The following is a 23,975-nucleotide window of genomic DNA, read 5'->3' as shown; positions in this document are numbered from 1 at the left end:
AACCCCTGACTGCTTTTAAGCTTTTTTATCTTTTAAGAAAGTAATAGTTCTTAGCATGGTATTTTAAAGTATTTTTATATTGAGAATCGCCAAGTATTGAGGAAAAACGACTTCAATTATCTCTGTTAACCACCTGTAGTTTCTAGTTGCTCTTTCAATGAAACTGTTGTTAATCAAAACTTTCTGGAAGTCTTTTTTGACACTTTCAAGATAATACAGTGGACTGTAGCTTAATATTTTTTTATTTGCAAGAAAAAAAGAAGAAAAAAAAAGCAACCAGAATTATTTTATTATGTTCAGTCATTGACGTCCTCCAAAGCCAACTTTAGCGTCGCGACATCAAACTGTATGATTTCGCACCTGCGCCAGTAAAACCCTAAAGTTTTGGTGCGAGTCTTTGATGAGTTTCAAAAGTAGACTGGAACAAGCGTTGTCATACGTGCGCAAACGGTAAATATCGATGAACATTGGATCCAGACGTTCTTGATGGCACCTCTTACATACGCCGGCATAGCGTGGGTGGGTTCGGTTTCTACCGTTGATAAGCGTGAATACGCGTCATGATAGATGCGTAAACTTTGATGTTAACGCGACGTCGGGTACCGTGAGAGCCAAAAGTGTTCTAGATTCTCCTTATAGATATACCATACGTGGGGTCTTTCTAAACCATTATCCTCAACTCTCAAAAACGTGGTTCTTAAGGTTCACTTAAGATTCTTGTTTCGTCTTTCACTTTCAATCGTTAGAGCCCATCTAGAGATGTTACAGATAATGGTTTTCATATATCTTTATCCTAAAGATCGACTCTTTCTTCTTCAAAAAAGGTAGGGGAGGGGAGAGAGTGTATAGTGAAAAATAGAGTTTTACCAAAATTCCAGACAAGAGCAGTGGCTTTGTCACACAAACTGGACACGGTGAACTGATCTTTGTAGGTTAAGTTTGGCTCATGTTGTCCCTGTGGAATTGGCGAGAACTTTCCGCCCGTGAAGACGCGCGCGCGTGCTCGCTCCGTGAACCCTGGGATTGTCACCAGACGCTACTGTTAGGATTCGCCTTTAGTAAATTTCGGAAAAAGGAAAATCTTAAAACAGAATATTTAGTTCAATTCTTTATTTTTCATTTTGTTTTCTTCGTTTGCACATTAGTCGAGATCGAGAAAGCACCTATAAAATTAGAGTTACGACAGTGGAATCGGGACAGTCGGTCGGTCCCTCTCACGGTAGCGGCCATTTTGAAAAGCGAGAGACCATGAAGGACAGGTCCATTATGGTCTATTTTGTAAAGTCGCCGAACTCCTACTTCACAAAAAAACGCTATAACTTCATGTATTTTCCGTTCCAAGGAAGGCTACCATTTCCTCACTAAAATACGTGGTAACATTGCAATGATTTTAGGCAGTGTTTCCTATCATTTTTTCTGTAGAGATTTTTTCCATAGATTATATACAACAGTTATTCTTTGTAAATTTACATTCATAATTTTAAAGGTCTGCGATCGCTATTTCTAAACAACATACAGTGGAACCTAAAATATTCTTTTACAAATATAGACCCCTTGAGTCCCGAGAGGAATTGTTCTGAGGGACAAACCAATGGATTTTTTTTTTGCACAAGAAAAGACGGCCTATTGTTTTGTCCCCAGAACAATTCCTCTTGGAAATCAATGCAAGGGGCCCATATCATGTTAGGGTTATTTGGCCTAGAGTAGTAAGTTCTAGAGACAACGCCCTGAGCTAAAAAAAACCTTTGGAAGACACTGTCCTAGGTTCTTTTTTGTTAAATGAACAACAACTTTGCGAAAGGATTTTAAGTCTTAAGGCATACTCCATTTTTAAAGGCATTGTTGTAAATTCAGTGCAATAAACATATGAAGAGCCTGCCATTATGAGACAGGTTCCTTTCTGGGATAGCAACTTCAGCAACCAGGGAATCCATTATAAAGCAATGCGAATCCGATGCAAATCCGATGCAAATCCGATGTGGAATCCGATGTGAATCCTTTTGCGACCAGCACCAAATCATAGTACTGACTTTCATTTAATGCGCAATTTTAGATAGTTACCGGCAGACAAATACATTAAAGTAACATAAATGCCTTAGGGATCTCTGTGAATTTTTGCAGACAGCTGGATCTTAATACTATCGATTCAACACAGGTGTCAAAGCTGAGATGTTTTCTCATTAATGTTTTAAAAATCAAGTTTGATCTATGCTGTAAATCAGTATCATTCTGCAAGTATATTTGATTTTTGATGAAATGTTTGTTTCGATTTTACCCTCCCTTCCCCTACCCCCTTAAAAATTATCTGCAATCTTCATTCGGGGTTTCATTTTCTAGAATGCGATCATTCCTTTCTTCATGCGTAATGCAATATGCACATATAAAGCTATAGGAAGACGACTTCCGGGTCCAAAACGAAAAGTAGCTCTATCAAGATTGTTCTTACTTTTTTCCTTCATGACAGGATTTGACGTCCAAATTGATGGTTTTCAATCATTCCCAAGAGAATTAAATAACAAAAGACACGGCGGCCATGTTGGAGGATATAACAAAAGAGTTCATTGACAATTCTTTTGTTAAGTTCCTCCAACATGGCCGCCGTGAAAACCATCAATAATTCTAATTGCTTCAAGTGGAGGTTAAATCATTGAGAAAATTTTGTTGTTTAATCTTAGTTTTTTGTAAAAAGTTGGACCCGGAAATACGTCACAACTTAACAGCTCTATAAGTCTGAGGAAACTATTCGCACTCAGTTGGTATATATGTGTATATTTTTGTACAATTCGTAGTTTTTGTAAGAGTTTTTCTTCTTTTTTAACGTTGGGAAATGATTCTTGTAAAATGCCTTGTCTTGCAAATTCTTGTACTGCTTCTCAACCAAGGAATTTCTGACGATTTATCCCTTGAATGTTCCGTTTGCTTGACAAAAAGCTTTGTCAGTGCACAGACAAGTGTGGCATTTTCTTTCTCTCACTTTGTTTCTTTTTCCTTTTCGGTATTACCATATAATGGATGACAACGACTGTTTGTGCCACCAAAAACGGGGGAATCGATTTACGAACATCATTAGAGATCACTTCGGTTGCCATAGTGATGTATTACCATGGCATTGCTTGATTATCATAGTGATGTTGGATTACCATAGTGATGTTGAATTGATGTTGTAACGAAGAATTACAAGTTGCCAAGGTGATATCCAGGTTACCAAGGTAATGTTGTGGTTACTATCATAATGTTACCAAGGACGTTATGATCACCATGGTGACGCCACCTATAACCATGGTAATGATTTTGATAATCAAAGACTGTTAGCACACTGACTCTGCAAAGGTTTCATTCTCAGTTTCTTGGTTGCTGCCGAAAGTGATGTCCAGGTTACCAAGGTAATGTTGTGGTTACCATCATGATGTTACCAAGGACGTTATGATCACCATGGTGACGCCACCTATAACCATGGTAATGATTCTGATAATCAAAGACTGTTAGCACACTGACTCTGCAAAGGTTTCACTCTCAGTTTCTTGGTTGCTGCCGAAACTAGAATCGTCCGTTATTGTTGTCTCCATTTCATTTGCGATGTCATCGATGGATTTGGCCAGTATCTCAAGATAATCCTAAAAGAATGAAAAAAAGAAAAAAAAAACGCGTTTAAAAACGAAGACTAATTGAACGAGATTATTTGTTACGTTATTGTGGCCATTTTCGCTTCCCATTAGCCTTATAAATCGTTATAAACCACTAAAATGGTCCCCGTGACTTTGACTACTGCTGCTGCCACTGCCGTTGCTACTGCTGCTGCCACTGCCGTTGCTACTGCCGCTGCCACTGCCACTGCTACTGCTACTGCTACTGCTACTGCTACTGCTGCTGATAATTGGTAAGGATAATATTAGTTGAAAGTTCTTATATGAGGATTTACCTTGTTCGACATTGATGATAACATTCTATCAAACTCTAGTTTCAGCTCTGTAAAGGAAGGTCTCTCCTTCGCATTCTCATGCCAAGAACTGAGCATTATCTCATACCTAAAACAAGAAACAAATGATATACTCCTCAAGTACTGTAATCTGATTGCCTTGAAAATAAGGGAAATGAAGGGTGGGGTAGCGTAGTACACTCTCCTCTAGTCCAGACACTGTCGAGGCACTGGGGTGCCTAGCCACCCAATCCACCCTATCCCATATCTAACCGTTCGATTGAAAATCCGTCCTTGCATAACTGTGTCTCAAGAAATCGCGAGCGCCGGCCTTGTATTGTATAGGGTGCTTGAACTTACATTTCCACTGGACAGTTTTGTGGCATTGGCATTCGATATCCTGATTTAAGAAGGTCGAATAGTTTCTCAACAGGGATTCCAGGATACGGAGAACCACCTGAACCAAGAAATGACAAAAAAAGTATTGATTAGATCACATAAAAACTAGGATAGCTATATTGAGTATTATTTCATTTTAATGGTTACGTTATTTCATTCCACATGTCATTCCCTTGAGTCGTATTTCTTTTTTATAGCTACCCAAGGAAGAAAAAAAAAGGAATCTGAGCATAACTCAAATGATTAGACATGATGTCTAAACTCGGGATCTTTTGACAAGATTTTCATTTCATGACGCGTGCCATTTTCTCGAGTATTCTATTTAGTTACGCAAGCCAAACTATAATTGTTTTCCAGAGTTTTTGATTTTTACTTTTTGACAACAATGTCTAAACTAAGGGAATCTCACAAATTCCACAAGTTCTTCAATATGTAACAAGTGTATTTCTCTTAAGTATTATTTACTTTTAAAAATAGATTCAAGAGATTAAACATGTGCAAAACTCAAACTGATAATTCTATTTCAAAGTGTTTTGAAACGCGACAACATTACGTCTAAAACTCAATGGATCTCTTGAAAACCCTCTTTAATTCACAACCCTAAAGAGTGATTCACGTCTGCAAAAGTCTTAAATTTGACAGGTTCCCGTCATATAGAAGTGAGTAATCTTGACCTCCATCTAACACTGCGAGACCATCTGCTTAGTACCAACACCCACACACTCAAGAACACGAAGAACAAAGAGAGACATAGAGTACTTTCTGTTGCAATTAGATATTTTGGTCCGTAATCCATCCAGTCACCAAAAATTTCACTAAGTGTTATCTCAGGCTGGGGGTCTTTAAAGACGTTGACTTGTCGCCATGCATTCTCTACAATCCATCCCTTTATCTCAATCTTCTTCCTTTCAGAGAAATTGTATAGTCCTGAGTGGATTAATCCTATTACAAGTCGCCTGTAGTCTTTAGCTGTCTTATTTAGCGGTGTATTACTTAGAGCAGTTTTCGTATGACTGTGAATAGGGACTTTAAGATTTGCAAACTCTACGACAGGCGACGTAAACCGGAAATGTAAATAATTTCTCTTTTTGGGGTTCTGTTCATTGGAGATTTTATTCAAAACATTGTCAGTAAAGTCAACTCATTCACAGGGAAGACGGACTTTGAAGGTGCGAAACCCCAAAGTGAAGTTGTTTACACTTCCGGTAGACGTCGCCGTCGCAGATTTTGCAAATCTTAAAGTCCCTAATAGCTCACAGCACGAACACGGCAAGGCATACTCCAGACCAATCACATTGCACGAGAATTTACTCTCCCTCCAATCACAGCACAAACACGGTCCGGACATGGTCACGCCACAGTCACGGCCAATCCAGACCGATCACATTGCACGAGAATTTTCTCTCCCTCCAACCGCGGCACAAACACGGTCCAGACATGGTCACGACACAGTCACGGCACTGCTAGACCAAGCACATGCATTACGCGAGAAAAAAATCTGCCAATATTGAAATTCTAGAAAACATCACGATCACTGCATGGCACGCTTAACCGACTGAACTTTTCACAGTCATGCGAAAACCGCTCTATGTCGTTTTAGGAGATATTTAAGTGTCATACAGGCATACATCGATGTCGCCTACAAGCGTCTTTGTTTGCAAGATGTCTTTGTTTTAACCTTTGTCGATTAATTACCCCATACGTTAAACCTTATTAACTGTTTCTGTTCAGACTTCTCCTAGATAATTTATGCCATATAGTTAAATGAATTTAAAATACGAAGGCTTCATATTAGCCTTAATCAATGGTTGCAATCTGGAATTTCTTAAAATTTTGACTTTTCAATTTGATGTTTTTGTTTGAAGGAGCAGTTAACGCTTGCTGTAGTGAATCAAAGCTGACGCTTGTTACTGAAATGATTAAGTAATCTAGAGCATACTTTTAAGTAAAACAAATGTGAAATACAGCAAATCATCAAAAGAGCCTGCTGGATTACCATTTACGATGGCTAAACTGAATCCCCTAAAACATATCACAGTGGCGAGCAAAACAAAACAACCGATTGGCTCAGTTTGTTGAACATCGGACTTTCAGGCGGGAGGGCGGAGGTCGCGGACTTAAGCCCAGGCGGACCAACTATCAAATTCTTAAAATGACTGAAGAGAAAGTGCTGTCTTTATAATTTACTTCTGCAAATGGTCAGACTTTCAAGTGGCTCGAATGACGGCTTTAAATGGTGGTCCCGTCTCTCCACACTCATCAGTTACTAACCAATATCGGAGGGACGTAAAAGAGCCACTGGGCATAAAGAAACCCAAGCAGTGACATCCACCTCATATCAATCACCTCCCAAGATAGTACGCGCCATTTATCATATAGAAAGGGCGCTATCAAATTATCATAAATCATATTATAAATGACATTAATGAATATGTGTTTGAGTCGGATAATTTACTAAAACTTACCAAGAGTAAAAATCTCCCAGAGTAGAATGCCAAAGGCCCAGACATCGCTTTGTGTGGTATAAACCCTATCAAATAAAGCTTCTATCGCAAGCCATTTGATTGGTAAACGTCCCTACGAACAATATAGAACAGTGTCACGAATAGTGAATATTTTAGAGTGAAGTCACTTAACACATGCAATAGATGTTAGACTAATACACATTAGTAGACCCTAATTCCATCTGTTTTCTTGTGTCTTTTTGACTATTACACCATGACTAGTATGTTTTATTTCACAGGTTAAATGCCTTCACTCTAAAAGTGAATGGATAAGTAAAATGTGGTGTCCGTTCTTCTCCCTTCCCTCCCAACCCCTATCATTCGTTGTCCGTAATGACTTACATCAGTGGCTTTCCTGTAGTAATCCATGTCTCTAACATTTCTTGCCAGTCCGAAGTCAGCAATTTTCATGACGTAATCCTCCCCGACCAAGATGTTTCTTGCTGCCAGATCTCTGTGGATGCACTGTAGGAGACAAGTCACATGGTTGTAAGTTTGAAATCTCTAAAACGTGGTGCATTCTGGTCTAGCTTGGGTAGGTAGCTGTTACTGCTAATAAAGGTATTGTTACTCACGCTAGACCAGAATGCATTCTGCTTTGTAATGGAAGGATTACTTTAACAAGATGCTGGGATAGTGTACACTGGGATACCTGGAGGATCAGTTTAACTGAGTCTATAAGAATCTCAAGGCGATGTAAAAATTAGTTGATAAGTTTCGGAAGACAGTGATAGAGCTGCTAATGTACAGTGAAAGCCAATTCATTTGAAACGTTTATGCCATAAGATCAAATCGTCGAAATTATCCCTTTGGAAGCCTCCAACTTCCACTCTCGTCAAAATGACAACAACAACAACAAAATGAAAGCCTGAATAAACGCTTTCTTGCTAAAACTATTACCGGCGTTTGCATTGCTACGCGGCCACCCCAGATGAAAATCGCGACGTGCACTTTGCAATAGACTGCCGTCAATCAAACAAGTTGACGTCATTTACACGCGTTTGGATCGGCCCGGATAGGCCCGGTGAGTGTGGCTCGTAATACTTGTAAAACATCGACCGAAGTTTTGGCGCCTTTTGAATCACACACGCGTGTAAATGGCGTCAACGTGTTTGATTGACGGCAGTCTATTGCAAAGTGCACGTCGCGATTTTTGTCTGGGGTGGCATCGTAGCAATGCAAACGCCGGTTATGAAGACTGTGAACTTCTTCAATTTGCGTGTCAAAGAACCATTTCACCGTAAAATCCCATTTTCTCAAACTCATTACTTCATTCGCTTTCCCCTTAGTTCTACTCATTTACTTGTGGCTTCTCGAGAGCAAAAAATGATTGAAAAGTCTCTCGACAAACTTAAAATTTCATTGTTAAATTAAATGAAAGCTCAGAACGAAACATTGAAACCCTAACAGTCGTGTTTCAGAGACTAAATGTCTAATTACTCGATTGAAAGCAAATTAAGATAAATTCATGTCTCTTTTAACTTAATTTTCTAATGACAACTGTTCAATTGTCTAAACCGCACATAATGACCTCTGCTAGTAGGTAAGACATTTCTTTAACCATCTATTATAGAAATAGGAAGTGTAAGGTTTCCAGATACTTACCTTTTTAGACGACAAGAATTCCATTCCTCTTGAGATTTGGAAGCAGAATGATATAAAATCTCTAATAGTTAATGATGGCTGTGAACTACTGCCCGAAGAGTCAGATCGCGATCTGTGGTATTCAGACGGTCTTCTTTCTCTTAAAAACTGTCTCAGGTTACCGTGAGGAGCGAACTCCACAACCACAAACAAGGGCCCTAGTGATCATATGAAAACGTGTTTACTGAAACTGCCTTACAATAACGCCCCCCCCCCCCCCCCCCCCGGGAATCCGATTTCTTTCTCATGTAAAACAGATTAGACCAGATTCAATTGTTCCTGCCTCCTGTCATGGCTGCCATCACGTGATGTCAAAATTCTTTTTTTAAGTATGTTAAACTCAATTTGTGTTAAATATAAGACTGAAGTAATTTATCGAGCAAACAACTTCTTTTGGAATATAGTTGACTCTTAAATGCGTTTAGTTTTCTAATGTAAACATGGTGATGGAAGGCATCTTGGTAAAATTCCAACATGGCGGATGGCGGAAAGTGTCAATCGACTTACCGTATTGAGTGCAGGCACCCAGCAAGTTGATAATATTATTATGTTTTCCTATTGTCTTCATGGTGTCCATCTCTGATAGCAAATCTGCCAATTCGTTTTCTGTTGCATCAGCTGACAATGACAATGGAAATTATCTTTCAATTTGTAAAGAATTATGATAGCTTTTTCAGTTAGGGGGTCCATAGGCCGATTTTTCAATCTGAGATCTAGACTAAAAGTGTGATAATATAGTTATTAGGTTTAGTAATGCCCCCCCCCCCTCCCTCATTTCAAATCACACGTCTTTCTCTTGAGAATAAGATTTTTTGCTTGAGTAGTACCCATATTCTTGCGTCTTATCATGTGAACCGTTAAACAAAGAAATGATACTCTTAGAAACGACACGTGGTCTGAAATGTGAAAACATTACACCCAAAAGGATCTAAAAAGATAAGATAAAGCCGGGTGAGTTCTAGTTAATATCCAACCTTTGAGCATTTTTACTGCCACAGTTTGCACACTTGGTTGATCTGGTATACCAACAGCCTCGCCTTTCATCACTAGACCAAACGCCCCTTCACCCAGCTGTTCTTTAATCGTAATCTGACTTCTGTCTATTTCCCAATCCTCGTCAAGGGGAAGTTCATAAAAATCTGGAAAACGTAGATATGTTAATAAGTGTTTTTTTTTTAAATTATGCAATAGATGCTTTCTATACTCATAGTTGCGTTAGGGTGTCCCATTTTGCACATGCAAAGATGGTGGTTTTGTGCTACACAACCGTACTTTTTAAACCCTTAACGCTCGCCGTGTTATTACAGTATACATTTGATTTCCCCCTCCTCTCCTCTCCTTTCTCTTCTCCTTTCTCCTCTCCTTTCTCATCTCCCCCTCCATTATAACCCACACATACCTTCAGTAATATTGGAGTCTAATCTTGATGAAACGCCAGAAGAAAACCTTGATCTATAACTTCCATTCCGGTATCTTATCAACGGAGTCGAAGAATTCGCAGAACTTGACGAGTTAATTCTAGTTCTTGTATTAGGAGGATACATAAACGATCTGACAGGGAAGCTCCCGTCTGTCGGTGTATTAGGCTCAGATATCAGTGTTGTAGATTGTTGAAACTGCTCCGCTTCGGGTAAACGTATCTCGTTAGGGTAATTTCTTTTGTTGCCTTTGCTGCTCACTTTTCGACGATGCAGATATATATAGAATCCACACCCTATGAGGCCCAGTGCTAAAACTGCCGCCAGAACTCCTAGAGCTATGCGTCCACCTTCGTCCAGCGGTTCCGAGGACTTTAAATCGTTGGGTATTCGGTGTTGTGGATAAGTTATGTTGCCTTCTTTCAAGATAGGCCCATCTGGAATCAAAATGGATGTTGCAGTTAGACAGTTGTGATAATTAAATACTATTTATGGATCATCAGAATATTTACCACAGCAAAGTTGCTCATACAGTTGCTCATTCATCATTAACATTACCCCAGACAATTGACGTCATTTCCGGAAAAGCCAAATTGACAAAATCTATTGTTCATTCATCATTAACATTAACTCTGACAATTGATGTCACTTCCGGAAAATCCAAATTGACAAATTCTAAGGGCCAGGCACTAGGCGAATCGTACCATTATTTAAAGCGCAGTTGCTCATTCATTATTAACATTACCTCTGACAATTGACGTCATTTCCGAAAAAGCCAAATTGTCAATATTTAATGGCCCATCCGCACTGGGCGAATATTAGTATTTAATAAGAGTGAAAGATTTACTTTTCTTCAGCTAGTTAAGAAATAAATTACTAATAAATCAATAATTATCAACTTCAGGCACTCACCAACAGGGAACTTGACAGTTATAGGCTCAACCTTCTCGCTCAAGAAAGCGCTGACGTAGTCACTGCCGATGTGATTTCTGACCCAACACGTATAAAGCCCTAAATCCTTTTCCGTCACATTAACAATTGTCATCTTGACACCGTAGCGTTCACCGGATCTGATCGTTTCGTAGTACTTCGGGTCGATAAATTGTTTGGATTTATTTTGTGACTCAATATCGAGTAATGGGTAGGTTTTTGGAACCTGTTTCCATTTGAGCCACCTAAAATCAGGCAAGGTGCCACTTACGACAACTATACATGTCATGGTTGCGTTATCTCCTAAAGCCACACTTGTGTTCTTTGGAAGGTTCCTCTGGAGTATAGGTTTTGATCTTGCTTTGGCTGTGGAAGAGAAGAAAAGGAAAAAAGAGGACAACACTGAGACAATGACACAGGATAAGACAATGTAAGCAAGTGCATTATAGATCCCTTGCAGCATTTTGGAATGCAGCTGAATCTGAGGGACAGAACAATAGGTTTCCAATTCTCAGGAGATTGGAATTCTTTTGTTTTGTCCTTCATATCGAGCTGCTTTGACCTCACATTCAAGGATCTAAACCTAAACATTACAATAACAGAGTAAAACTGAAGATATTTTATTATTCCACTTACCAACCACATGTAGAGTATATGTATGGTTTATGGTTCCATAAGCGTTGGAAACCACACAGGTATATTTCCCATTATCTCGCGGCACCATTTCCTTCAACTTCAAATATGACAGCGTTGTGCTCATATAAGGATCCAGTCTTCGTTTTTGAATCTCTTTCCCATCCTTCAGCCAGTGATACTTGATAGGTTGTGCTCCGTCTGCTAAGCAGCTCAGTTTTTTAGAATGGGACGCTGGCCATGCTATGAAAGATAGCTTCATTTTTTCCCCAGTCTCGAAAGATGGGAGCCCTGTGGTCAAAAACAAACAGAGGTGAGCGAAAGAAGACATGAATAGGAAATTTAGGAAATTTGGGAACAACCTCCATTTCCGCTATTTTCATTTCTTTTGTAAGGAAATCTGGGTATCACAAGAAAGAGTTTTCCGCCCACCGGTTTCTTACAAAACGAGAACCTGCAACATTATAGTTTTAATAGAAAACCCGCAGCATGGGTGTTCTTGTATTATTTGTAATTTCATCCAAAGTCTCCCAAACATTTATTCAATGAAGTGGGAAATTAAACAGTGAGTAGCTATTCTCCCACTGAGTCCAGTAGCCTGCGATGTTTATCGTGGGAAAGAAGATGGGGAAGACGAAAGCCCTTGAATCACAGGTAAAAAGCAGCAACACCTCTATATAAATTGGACACAGGTTCTATACTTTTCAACGGCTCCTGAGACGAATTGAATTAAAATTTCCAAACTACCGGCCATTTTGTCCTACTGGGCTATAACAGTTGATACCGGAAATGCGTCTATTGGAGTAATTTGATGCACTTCGTTCGCAAATGAAACATTACACTCGGCTTTGTTACATACCAATAACCTCTTGGTATCAAATTATCTCAATTCGTGGTCATCTGTACGAAGTTTGAATAAGCAAATCGAGAAAATCACTCGATTAATACGATTAAAAAGTCAAGCTTTAGTTTTACCTATCTTACTTGTTGGACTCGATATAGTGGTGCTTAGGTTGGTGGCATCTGCAAGCAGTACATGCAAAAAGAAAACTGTTACGACACGTGCCAAAAGATGTGATTTTCCTCTAAAGCAAACATACACTTCATTGATCGATTATTACTAATATTGTCCTAAATCAAATAGGGATATTTACAGTTTAAGACAATAAAATGCCTTCTGTTTGCCAATGTGGACGGAAAAAAACTCGTTTCTTACCCAATGAAAGAACAAGTACGACGAAGATGAGTTCCAAGGCCAATGTTTCTCTCACGATGCGAATCACTGGTGTCATCATGAAGCTATTGTCGTTTTATATCGCTTTCAAATATCACATCAACTACTGGTTGAGTTAGAAAAGGCACTCAAGTACTTGGAAAATCCGTACCAGTCATTATCCACTGGTATTTCAAGAAAGAAAAAAAGATTTGCATTTCACATTGTTTCCATACCGTTCCGTGTGTTGCGCTGGCAAAGCCTTGTGCATACCAGAATAATGCGTAAGGGATATGAGCATGAAATGTCAAGTGCGTGACAAACTAGTCTTGCATTTCTTGGCTTCTATATTTAACTTAGAATAATAAGTGGCGATAGACAACAGTCCTTATAAGAACACAGGGCATACTGATGTGATTAGACACATCATTCAAAACCCAAACTGTGCTGGCAAATTTTATTATTGTAGTCAAAAATGTTTGCTCCGTCCGTATGAACAACTGAATCAAATCACGCAAGAATCAAAGCAATGTCAATTATAATCCCGAACAAAGGTAATCTTAGCTTATAGTTATTAGCTAATAGCTTCAAACTAATCTGAACGAAACATTGTTCCTAGTTCTGCTCCATGATGTTGGGTAAATGTCATTGTCACGCATTGACAAAAGTTTCCTAAATTATATTTACCAGACGTGATCTGATCTATAGGAATGGCTCGAATCATATCTACACATTTCATTTCGACCAATTACGTCGTGGCGTACTCAATTAACTGTTTCCTATTGTCTATGTTGATTAATATCTTGATGTACGGTGTCAAGTGAGATTGGCGTAAAACCTTCACGTATGACTGTTTCCCTTCTATGTGGAAGGATTCATAGGTTGTATAGTTTTACTCCTTATTTAGTCAAGACCTTTATCACTGTTGCTTAGAAAAAACTTGATTGTTGATTTGACTGAGAATATAAGATGATTCATCCATTTCTTCCCTTCATCCATCCCATCCATCCATCCATCCATCCGTCCGTCCGTCCGTCCGTCCGTCCGTCCATCCATCCATCCATCCATCCACCCTCCCATTAAATCCATACACCTCATCTCATTTCCCGGACTTCATGTAGGCGTGTCAGTTTCATACATATGTTAAAAGTTGAGAGACATTGGATGAAATCTCTGCACGCTCTAGCAAAAGAAACTATTAACAGGGCCAATTCGTCGTATACGAAAATTTAATCTCTCGGATATATGAAGATTTTCCCTGAAAACGATCTTAAAAGGCTTTCCCCAGTCCCCACCGACGTCGCGTCATGATTATACAGTACTTACCAAAAACACTAATCGTATATGTATGGTTGATAGATCCATATTGATTCGATACTCTACACGTGTAGCTTCCACCATCAGCAAGAGCAAGCCCTTTTAGTTCGAAGTACCCTGATGAAATGTTAATATGTGGGTGTCCTTGTATTGTTTTCCCATTCTTAAGCCATTGATATTCCAAAGGTCCTTCACCCAGTGCCTGGCAGGATAGTTTCATTGTTTGTAAAACTTGCCATCGAGTTGGTACGTTAGACATTTTTGACCAGTCAGAAAATCGTGGACGATTTGGATCTACGGGTAGATCAAAGTGAAATATAAGACTTGATGAAATTTTTAATAGACTTTTTTAAAACTATTTTCCAACTCATAACATCATCATAACTGTTTCCGAATGGTGAAGTCTCATGCCATGTCACTATGATTGCATAGCTAGCAACAACAGGAAGCCCCAATTAATTACTTAGACAAAACTATAAAAAATCGTTAATTTGTCGTTTTAGTAGAGGATTTTTTTAGGTCTCTCTTGAAACGAGTGTTTTCCCCGGTTTTCCTCCCAGTCCTTAAAAGCTACACGATAAATTACAATTTTGTGAGTTATCCCTGCTCTGATTATGATCAGCCCAGAGGTTGTTTCAGGGTTCGATCTGTGACTTAGTTGTGCGCTGACTTAGATCAGACCAGAGGTTGTTTCAGGGTTCGATCTGTGAGTTAGCCGTGCCCTGACTATAAATAGCCCAGAGGTTGTTTCAGGGTTCGATAAAATGTCAAGGTTTTGTCTCTGTAATTCTAACGGGGCTTAAAAAAAACTTTGCGGATATTTTAAGATCGAAAAGTCCATTAGCCCGTTTTTTTAAATGAATAAATCTTGACTAAACGCATTTTCCATCAAAATTGATTTAAGAAAAAACAATTTGAAAGAGTAAAACCTATAAGAAACCTCTTTAACAGATTATGATAATGCTTATCGTGGCTTTTAGTGAGAGCCTTTCAGGAAACCCTCTCAATGCAAGTTAAAGGTCACTTTGACCACCTAAATGATTTTTGCATGTCTGATCGTCAAGTGGCTTGTCAAAATATCTGCCACTAGTGAAGTACAGTAGAATTAAAAAAGATCTCATTGCTAACATGTAATAACTGATGTCCTTCTGAGGAGATACTACAACTCGCTTTTTGTTGGTAAATTATTAGGAACCATAAGTCGAATACGGGGGCTTCACGGAAGCCATGTTGGAGGGCAAAGCTTAGCATTTTCTCCTTAATAAAACCTCTCCAGTGTCATGCAAAAACGTTGCATTGTTCGGGCCCTACCCAACATGGCTGGCTCAGTTGAAACCTCCCTTACTTTTGAGTCAGATATTATAATGGTGATGTCATCGTACTAGGACTGAAATGACATTGTAAAGCAGATTTGAATACGGTACGCTTCTTTGTATTAAAGGTTTGAATTTCCCCCGCAAATTAGTTTCCTATAGTAAGAGGGCAAGGTCGTATTGAAAGATCTTCTACGAATAGACCAAATGGAAAGAGGACTTAGTAAGTGTGATTAACCTAAATTAGGAGATGAGGATTCGCTAAATTAGGAGTTATGAGTCCATATTCACCATTTTTACCTTCCCTAGATGTCTTTCAGTATTGGATTTAGTTGCCTTCCTATAACGGCTATTATAAAATAACTGTTATAAATCTCGCATTCTGATTGGTTGGGAGCGCGTGCTTTATGAGAGCACACAGCACACACGCGCCCTTTGCATTTTATTAAAGAAATAAAAAACTTTCTGTGCTGTGTGGAGTTATAAAGCTCAAAATACTTCTAACACTTCTCTCGTGTTCTCCAAATCCCCGCGTGCTATAACTGTACACAGCACGCGCGCACGTTTCTTCATTATATGACCTACTCTAAAAAGAACGGTTTCCCTAAGACTGTGACAGTAATGATTTTCAGATGTAACGACATGGCATAATATTTGGATGTCAGCTGATTGTTTTCATGATATTAGCCAATCACAGCGCATGGCTACGGTTAGGATGAGATAATGTGCGGCCACAGTACGACTGTAAGAAATGCCGTATTGCTTCCCACTCCCGGGCTTTCATTAGCTTTTGTAATAATAGGAGAAGATCATGTACTAGCCGGAGTTTCCTGGCAGGGTTTTTATTAAGTTTTCTAGATAATAGGAGAAAATCATGATAGTTTAAGCCAGAGAATTTTGCTCAGTTAGAGGAGCACTCTCGGATCTCCGACCGTTAACTATGAAAACCCTGCCACTTTTACGAGTACGCACTTACCAATAACATGAAGGTCGTATGTATGGTTAATTACTCCATATTTGTTTGATACCATGCACGTATACCGTCCACCGTCTGAATATGTTAGATTGCTTATGGTTAAAACCCCCTGTGTCGCATTGATTCGAGTGTTCGTTCTTGAGATTTCTTTGCTGTTTTTAATCCATTTATATTTTAAAGGTGCAGAACCCGTTGCTTGGCAATGAAGCTTGATGGGATGAAACACTGGCTCGCTTAAGACGTCACTGTCTGTTATCTTTGAGAATGTTGGAATTGCTGTTGAGATGATTGAAAGAAATTTGGTAAGTGGCATGCACATCTATAGTAAAACCTTTTTTGCAGTGTTATCTTTTATTGGGTAACTTTACGATTTAAAAAAAATTACTGATGGACGAATCTTGATTTCTGTGGAAATGTCGTTGTCAGTGATACGGGTTGCCTGTGTTGAAAGTTTACTTTTGAGGTGTTTTAGGATCGACGTAATATTCCAGACACTACGAACTTTTATGGTCCGAGGGTCCAAGGGAGGGCAAGGGAAAAAAGACAGGCAATTTTTAGGCAAGACCAATTTTCCTTCTTTTTCTCTTTTAATGACATCCCGCTTTTTCCAATCATTTTACGAGGAGAAATCACTAGCATATTCCACCGAGACATACTCACCTTTAACGACTAGTTCTATTGTAGCATTGACCATACCATAAGCGTTACGAGCAATACAAACATAGTGACCAGAATCCGAAGCAACCAAGCTCTTGATTTTAAGATATCGATTATTAGCGATTTTAATCCGAGAGTTTTTCACGATCGGAGTGCCGTCCTTTGTCCACGATGTGCTCGGAGTGGGATTACCGCTGACCAAACAACGTAATCGTATAGTTCTTTTGCTCGGGACTTCATATCTAGTCTTTACCCTGTTAGTGAACTTCGGCGCTGAGAATTCTAGAATGAGAACATAGACTTAAATGTTAATAAACAAATAAAAACATTTCCGTCATAAGCGACTTTATGTCGTGAAGTATTCGGCGTAACTTTGATTAAATCTCTGTGGCGCCATGTTGTTTTGACGTCTTGGCTGCCATGTTGGAAGAATATAGAAAGCGTTAGTCATTCAGTTCTGTCTTCTCTCTTATCAACCAACATGGCGGACATATTTTTGTCATGATTACGGCGTTATTTTAGGATATGGGAATTTTTTTTACGAGTATTATTTGAATAATTTCTATTTTCAAAGCATTTTCATAAAAAGTGAAATACCCCTCCCCCCCCCCCCCCACCCCCAAGTAAACGTAACGAAAAGCGAATTAATTTTTCCGTTTTTTGGTAAGTTATGTTCTCGAACTAAGAATTTTTATCTTGAAGCCTAAAACTTGTTCTTTCTTGTTCAGTTTTCCAAGTAGCCTTGATTTCATCAACTTTGGTTTTACGGAAATGAAGTTCACGGGTACCATGGTGGCTTATTACGGGTCTACCATTTTAATTATACAATATTTATAATTTGATTTGCTTAGCTGGGGTCTTTTCGACAACTGATGACATTTTAAGTTCAGAAGATAGGTAGACTCCGACCTGAGTTACTACTTCATGTAAGAACAAATCTAAAAACTGGAGAACAAATCTAAATAATTGGTATGCGAATTTAACACCACGGCATATGACTTGATTCTTTTATGAAGAATGTTAACCTTGTGTAGACCTGTGAACGGTCGAGCGAATATTCCTCTATCTTTTGAAGGCCACAGGCGAGTCAAGGTTAAGACTGACGCATTCTCTTGGCCAGAGATATTAGACCATCAAACATGATCAAAAATAACGATAAAACATCAGCCACTTGTCATTATTTATCAACACTTTGTACTCTTGACTTGGAATTGTTTAGAAAAACAATGTAGAACACACAAAGAACAAACAAAACTGAAAGAATTGAGAATAATATAAAACATCCCAAGGGAATGGATGTGTTTTTGGACGATAGTAGAATGAAATTATAGATAAACAACAGCTGAAGTGCAGACGAGGTGTTTGCGTGCTCTGATTTTCTCCTCTCTCTGGAGATTGAAGTTTCAAAAGTTTTCTAAACTTTCAAGTATTTCAAGTTAAAAAACAGTCGAACTTCATGTACTTTCTCAAGATTTGGATATTTTTTTCGGGTGCTTTCCAGACACGTAGAACAATCTTACAAGTTTAATGAAGCGAGGCAACTATTGAAAAACAAATCCCCCCCCTCCGAAGTTGTTCAGAAGGGATTAAGTTGTTGAATCCGTTTATTTCTTTTAACATGTTTAAACTTTGTCAAACTATTTCAAGTTCTTAAACTTCCTTGAGCTGGCGAATGAGGATAAAATATTGGGCGATTTAATTACAAGTTGAAATGACTTCCATGTTTTGATGAAGTCACCCTTGCAGCATCCAATATATTCTCATTGTTCCAAAACTTAACACTAAAACCTTTTGGGCAAAAAATTGCGGTTGGTTAAATTTGATATTAGAAAAACAGACCGAAGTCCATTACTGAGGTAGAAATGTCAGAGCAGTCATAATATTTTTCTTGATGTCTCGATAAATTAATGAGTGAGTGAGTTGGTCTGGAACAATAACAATTGATATCTAAGTACAGGCATGCTTCCATCGAAAATAGAATAATTAATTCAAAATAATTTATAAAAATCGACAGTACATTGCATTCATCTATGATGTAATATCATCCAATTTTCAGCAGATGGAACAAAGTAAATGAGAAACGAAAGAAAATGTCCTAAGTTTTCCAATTATAATCAACTTGGCCCTAGCAAATTGCTAATCAGTTTGTTCCCAAACATGGTACTTACAGTTAGATTTAATAAGATTAATCTTTTCGGTTAGATAAGAAGAAAATAATAATTTTTTTCCTAACTTCATCGTGTCACACGTATTTAGTAGTTTGTGACAGTTTTGCTGGTCTAAACTTGAACTCAATGGAACGTAGACATAGCAGCTACTAAAATACGACAAACTAAAAAAAATAAATCTAATTTGTTCATTATCATAACACGTTCAAATATATCTATTTTATAACTAAGAGTAAACTTATTTTATCCCCGAAACGAAATCAAAATTATTCCTAAAAAAATTATAATTATTATATGATGCAAGATTATTTTGACCTCCATCGCCATAATGGTAGTAGGGCCATCAATCTTCATTGATTTTTCGATCAAATGCATTTAGTAATCTGTAATATTGTTTCCCTTAATCTAAGAGAAGTAAGTGAATTATCATTAAAGCTGGTGTCTTTAGTTCGTAATTTATTTAACCTTGGCTTGGTAATCAAAGATAGTCACTGGAAGTTTATTTAACCTCGAGACAATGGCTACATACGACATATACGACATACAAAAACTGAGTCAGAAATCAAAGTGTAGAGTGATCGATCGCAGTGTTATGGTAACCAATAGTAAAATCTTTTCGATGGACTCTAATCTCTTATGATTTCGAGGATAACCCTAGTAAAACGGTTTAAGTCTACTAAATGTCATATGTTCGTTCCCTGACTTAATAAGTTTAGTATGTTACGGTCCGAAGTTCCGCGTTAAACTGGTTACCGTATGTTCAGTTTGGCTGTGTTTAGACAAGAATTCGACTCATCTTTTATCACTGTCAGCCACATTTCATAGTTCAAGGTTGGGCTAGACCATTTTAGTCTGTCAAGAAAGGGGTTTTCGTGTTAGTCTTTTAAAATTCCTTCACGGTTCTCAAATTGAAGGTCAGTTTGCTCAACAGACTCGGCCTTAGCAAAATGACTAGGAAAAATTTATGAATGAGTCTCGACCCCAAAAGGCAATAATACTTTAAATTCATGATCAGTTGACTTAACCTTTTGCTTGCAGTAAAAAGGCACAACCAAAAATACAGAGGACTTTGAATCCATATGCGTATTTCGAATAGCTTTTATGCGCTAGACTTAAGAAACAAGCATAGAGTTTCTCATCCGTGGAAAACATTAAGCTGTGAAAATTTGTTGAAATTATTTGAAAGTTTCGTTGTATATTCGAAAATGACGACCCAAAATTCTTAATACTCATTAGTCCAACTTCCTTTGAGGTTTATAGGATTGCGTACAATGACAATGGCCGCATTGGACTACATGTGAAGTATTAATTGTTTCCCAACCAGCATTAAAGTAAACATGGTTCGGTAAACAGACTTCTTCTACAATGCATTAGAAAAATCTGTGAAATGAATCTGAAGAGCTTTGCAAATACGCTAAGTTCATAATACAATAATCGTCAAGGTATACACACATATACATATATTTCTTTTTATGTGTGGTTTTAGGCACTTACGAAATACTAGAGTACGACAGGGGCACTGTATAATGTAATAGCAAGACAGGAATTATGATCCCGGGCTTGCCAAGCGTGACATGATCAAACTTTTGTCTTCGGTTCCGAAAAGTCTAGGTTAAATTTCTTTACAGTCAACTTAACTGAATATCACTTACGGGCTTTTCTTTAAGGATGTTTTACTAAATGAATTCTAGTTAAAGGTGCTTACCTGGTTGAACCGATGGCACGATTATAGCGATCCATACCAACCCGAGCAACAGAACCGTGCTTCGTGGCATCACCATTTTAGACAATCTTAAATCCTTGTGATTTTTCTACTCATCTTGGACGCACCAGTTAAATGGAAAAAAAGTCTGAAAGAGATGCACATATGTGGCTCAAGGGATGTCCTGGTGTCCGCATTGATAACGTACAGTAGTCCTTCCTAACAACACACTAAAGTCGTCATGTTTTCAATGGACTTAATCATGCAATTATAGGTGCCAAATACGAATGTGAAGTCCACACATAGATGTCAAGTAAACAAGCAGTTGATAAACTTGAACTCTTCTTTCCCTCTTGCTGTTTTGGGATCTCGTTTGTTTTTGTTTAGCGGATTGGATTGGATTACACTGCACTTGAGTTTTCGTATGAGTTTTGAAGACAAGCAAATTCGTAAGTCAAATTATGCAAAGCGCAATCAGGTCGAGTTTTGATTGGCGCATTAGTTTTACGGTATGTTGGCTTTGAAAATAAAGTCAGGGTAAAGTTTCAATAGCTTCAAGTGACAATTTACCACGCCTCTGTCATTCATTTCTAAATACAAGAGATGTTTCAGTATGCTTGTATTTCCGGTACAAATGATAAGTTTTATTCCACGCTTGGAAACCAGAGTACGGACCCAAGTTAGTTCGGCTGCACGCAGACTAAAAGTTACCCGCGCAAGCAAAATTAGAAGCAAAAAATATGAGCAACCAGTTAAGCCTGTTTATTTAGCCAAAGAAAACTACGTCCCCGAATAACCTTGTCAACTTGGATAAAAACCAAAACGATTGTTGTAAGATGCTGGGCGTCTCATTACTCTATTGTCCTATTGTCTGCACTAAACTCGTTCCATCAGTAAAAGTGTTATGTGGGCCAACATTTCGCAAATAGAAGTGAATCTTAACTCATTTGTGCCCAATGGAATACTCCGCCCTCTGCTTTAACATTATGAATAACGGAACAAACTGTTTCTTTAATCACATCGTATTGATTTCTAGATTAGCTCATTTCCATATTAAACTCCATGTGAATATATATACAATATGTGTGTGTATGTATGTACTTCTGGGGAATGTCAAAGCCGAGGCTTGATTATCTAATGGATTATTGTACTTGAAATCTCAGCGCTTAACGTATTGCCCTCGACTCTCTTCACTGAAACACACTCCGATATTTCCTTAGGTAATTTGCTCACCGATTAACGAGAGATCAACATTCTGTTTACCGAAGAATTAGTGTTACAGGAAATGTTTATTTGCTCTTACGTTTTTAAGTGTACACCTCGAGCTTCACTGCAGCGGGCCGAGTTAGAGGCAAGTATCACGGGCATTTTATCAGCATGAGTCCTCTACATAGTTCTTACCTTTTTATGACAGCTAGTATGCTACCCCCCAAAAATCCTACACGTGTTTGTGGTCGAAACTCCGTAGCTCTTGCTAGACTCGAAGCTGGTTTCTGTACGAGGAGGGATTTCCGTGGCTTCTCCTTGAGCTGTTGACCTATGGAGTTACCTGTCGAGGGAAACAAGGCTTTACGATTGTGCTAGCTGACGCTTATCTTTCTCGCCGTGCGATTACTCAAAACGTTACACCAGAATTCAGCGCCGTTTGTGAAAAAACTTACAGCGCAAAATTAATTATTCACCAGGACTGAAGAGATGGCTTCAGGATAAGGTTATGGAGCATCGCCACGAACGTGGGTGTCTATGTAGTTTTTTCAAGGCAACCGATACTTATGGGGAATGCGTGCCTTAGGGGGTTGTCAGAAACGGTTGCCACTCTGATACCAAAGAAATCTGTCAAACAGAGGTGAAGTTTTGGTCTGTCACTGCTGTCAAACATCTCAAGCATCTCGAGTTTGTCTCTTCAGGTTTTATCGAAAAGATCTTTCAGCAGCAGAGGTATTGTTTCCATGCTCAGACCTTTGTGGCCGTGCGTGCGGTTGCACCAGGACAGACCTTGAGCCTAAAACAATGAAGATAACGATCTCGCAGATAAGGGATTCTTTCTTCGATATGATGATAGCTTACTCGGCTGTGCTTTCTATCGGAATGTTTTGGTTGTGCTCGAGTTGTTTGTTGGTTTAAACAGTTTTTTCAGTTTGTTGTTTTTTCAGTTTTTTTTTTTGTTGTTGCTAGTTTTGTTTTTATAATTGTAATGAATTGAGATTTAAGTTGTTCTCTTCGGACATCGATCCGTACAACAGGAGTAGTTATAACCTTTTCCAGACAGACAATTTCGATCGAGCTACCTTAAGTTGACTTTAATTACTGAACGATATTTTCATCGGGTTTTGCCGGCAACTTAGTAGTTCACTGAAGAGCCGACTACTAACTTTCTGTCTATGTTCATGTGTCTTTATTCACATAGATGCTGTCCAAAATGTGGCAAAACTAGAGCTTGAGCAATGGAAAAGAAACAGACGTTAAGCCGACGTGTGTAAAGGAAGTCCGCGAACTCTTCCTCACTACCTCCCTTCCTTCCGCCTCTCGTACTTGCATAATTTCCACGAATTAAAACTCGGCGAGAATTGTGGCATTTTGTTTTTCTTCGCGCCTGAATCAGACGCGGTGCATTTTCTTAATAAACTAAGATAGATACTCTGCACTATGGTAAATAGTGTTAAGGTCTAGCTTCGGAATGCGTGCGTGGGAAGTATGACGACTTTAATTCTTTTCTGACGGCATTCCGTCGACCTGAAATGGCTCACGGAAGGCTTTTCCATTAAACATGGGAAAAGTAATTGCGATTAAATTACTAGAAACGTTACAAACTGCTTCCATCCTTATCGCTCCCATTTAGTCACCATAACGGTTTAAAATCTGTGATATAAATGCCTGTTATAAAGCAAAAAGTTGAAAGTTCCTTCCCCCCAAAAAAATACTTAACCGCTAATCTATGTAAATTATGTCAAAAATGCCAGGCAAGGGAATGCCTTTTAAATGTGGCCGTTCGGAAAACCGCCAGAAGCCGACCTTATGATAAAGCCGAAAAAAATCTAAATTCTGCTGCCTTGTGATAATGTATTGATCATAGTTTTGAGCGTTACGCCTTCGAGCCTGAAAAACTAAAAAACAAAAAGTGGAATCAGGACAAGTTTTATTTGCTTGTTACTGAAAAAAAGTCGCAGGCGTTGGCAGGTTTGGTT

General features: G+C 38.5%; 1 protein-coding gene across 1 annotated transcript; it reads right to left on the bottom strand.

Moving 5' to 3' along the window:
• Window positions 1-1,095: 1,095 nt before the first annotated feature.
• LOC116297901 (fibroblast growth factor receptor 2) lies at window positions 1,096-22,649 on the bottom strand. Its single transcript, XM_089026508.1, has 17 exons — window positions 22,452-22,649; window positions 22,192-22,339; window positions 20,794-20,938; window positions 16,924-17,202; window positions 16,264-16,539; window positions 13,937-14,268; window positions 11,448-11,817; window positions 10,794-11,177; window positions 9,863-10,318; window positions 9,438-9,602; window positions 8,971-9,081; window positions 8,425-8,621; window positions 7,162-7,284; window positions 6,781-6,892; window positions 4,277-4,373; window positions 3,920-4,025; window positions 1,096-3,614 (listed from the first exon to the last, which is right to left on the bottom strand). Exons 3-17 carry the CDS (start codon window positions 20,867-20,869, stop codon window positions 3,483-3,485), a joined length of 3,216 nt encoding a protein of 1,071 aa, XP_088882634.1. The 5' UTR covers window positions 20,870-20,938; window positions 22,192-22,339; window positions 22,452-22,649; the 3' UTR covers window positions 1,096-3,482.
• Between the last annotated feature and the right edge of the window lie 1,326 nt (window positions 22,650-23,975).

Source organism: Actinia tenebrosa, unplaced genomic scaffold (genome assembly GCF_029948245.1).
Source record: "Actinia tenebrosa isolate PJP-AT-01 unplaced genomic scaffold, QUT_ActTen_1.0 PGA_scaffold0__85_contigs__length_37466705, whole genome shotgun sequence".
NCBI classification, from domain to species: Eukaryota; Metazoa; Cnidaria; class Anthozoa; order Actiniaria; family Actiniidae; genus Actinia; species Actinia tenebrosa.
Note: the sequence above shows the minus strand (reverse complement) of the source record. Positions and strands in the feature narration are given on the sequence as shown.

Bases quoted from the DNA above. Each gene is read 5' to 3' on its own strand.
- LOC116297901 (XM_089026508.1), bottom strand. From the start codon at position 20,869: ATGGTGATGCCACGAAGCACGGTTCTGTTGCTCGGGTTGGTATGGATC. The intron at 8,622-8,970 runs GTAAGTCGATTG...TATGATCACTAG, and splicing joins GGGTGCCTGCACTCAATACG to GGCCCTTGTTTGTGGTTGTG. The intron at 4,026-4,276 runs GTAAGTTCAAGC...TTCTTGTTTTAG, and splicing joins CAAAACTGTCCAGTGGAAAT to GTATGAGATAATGCTCAGTT.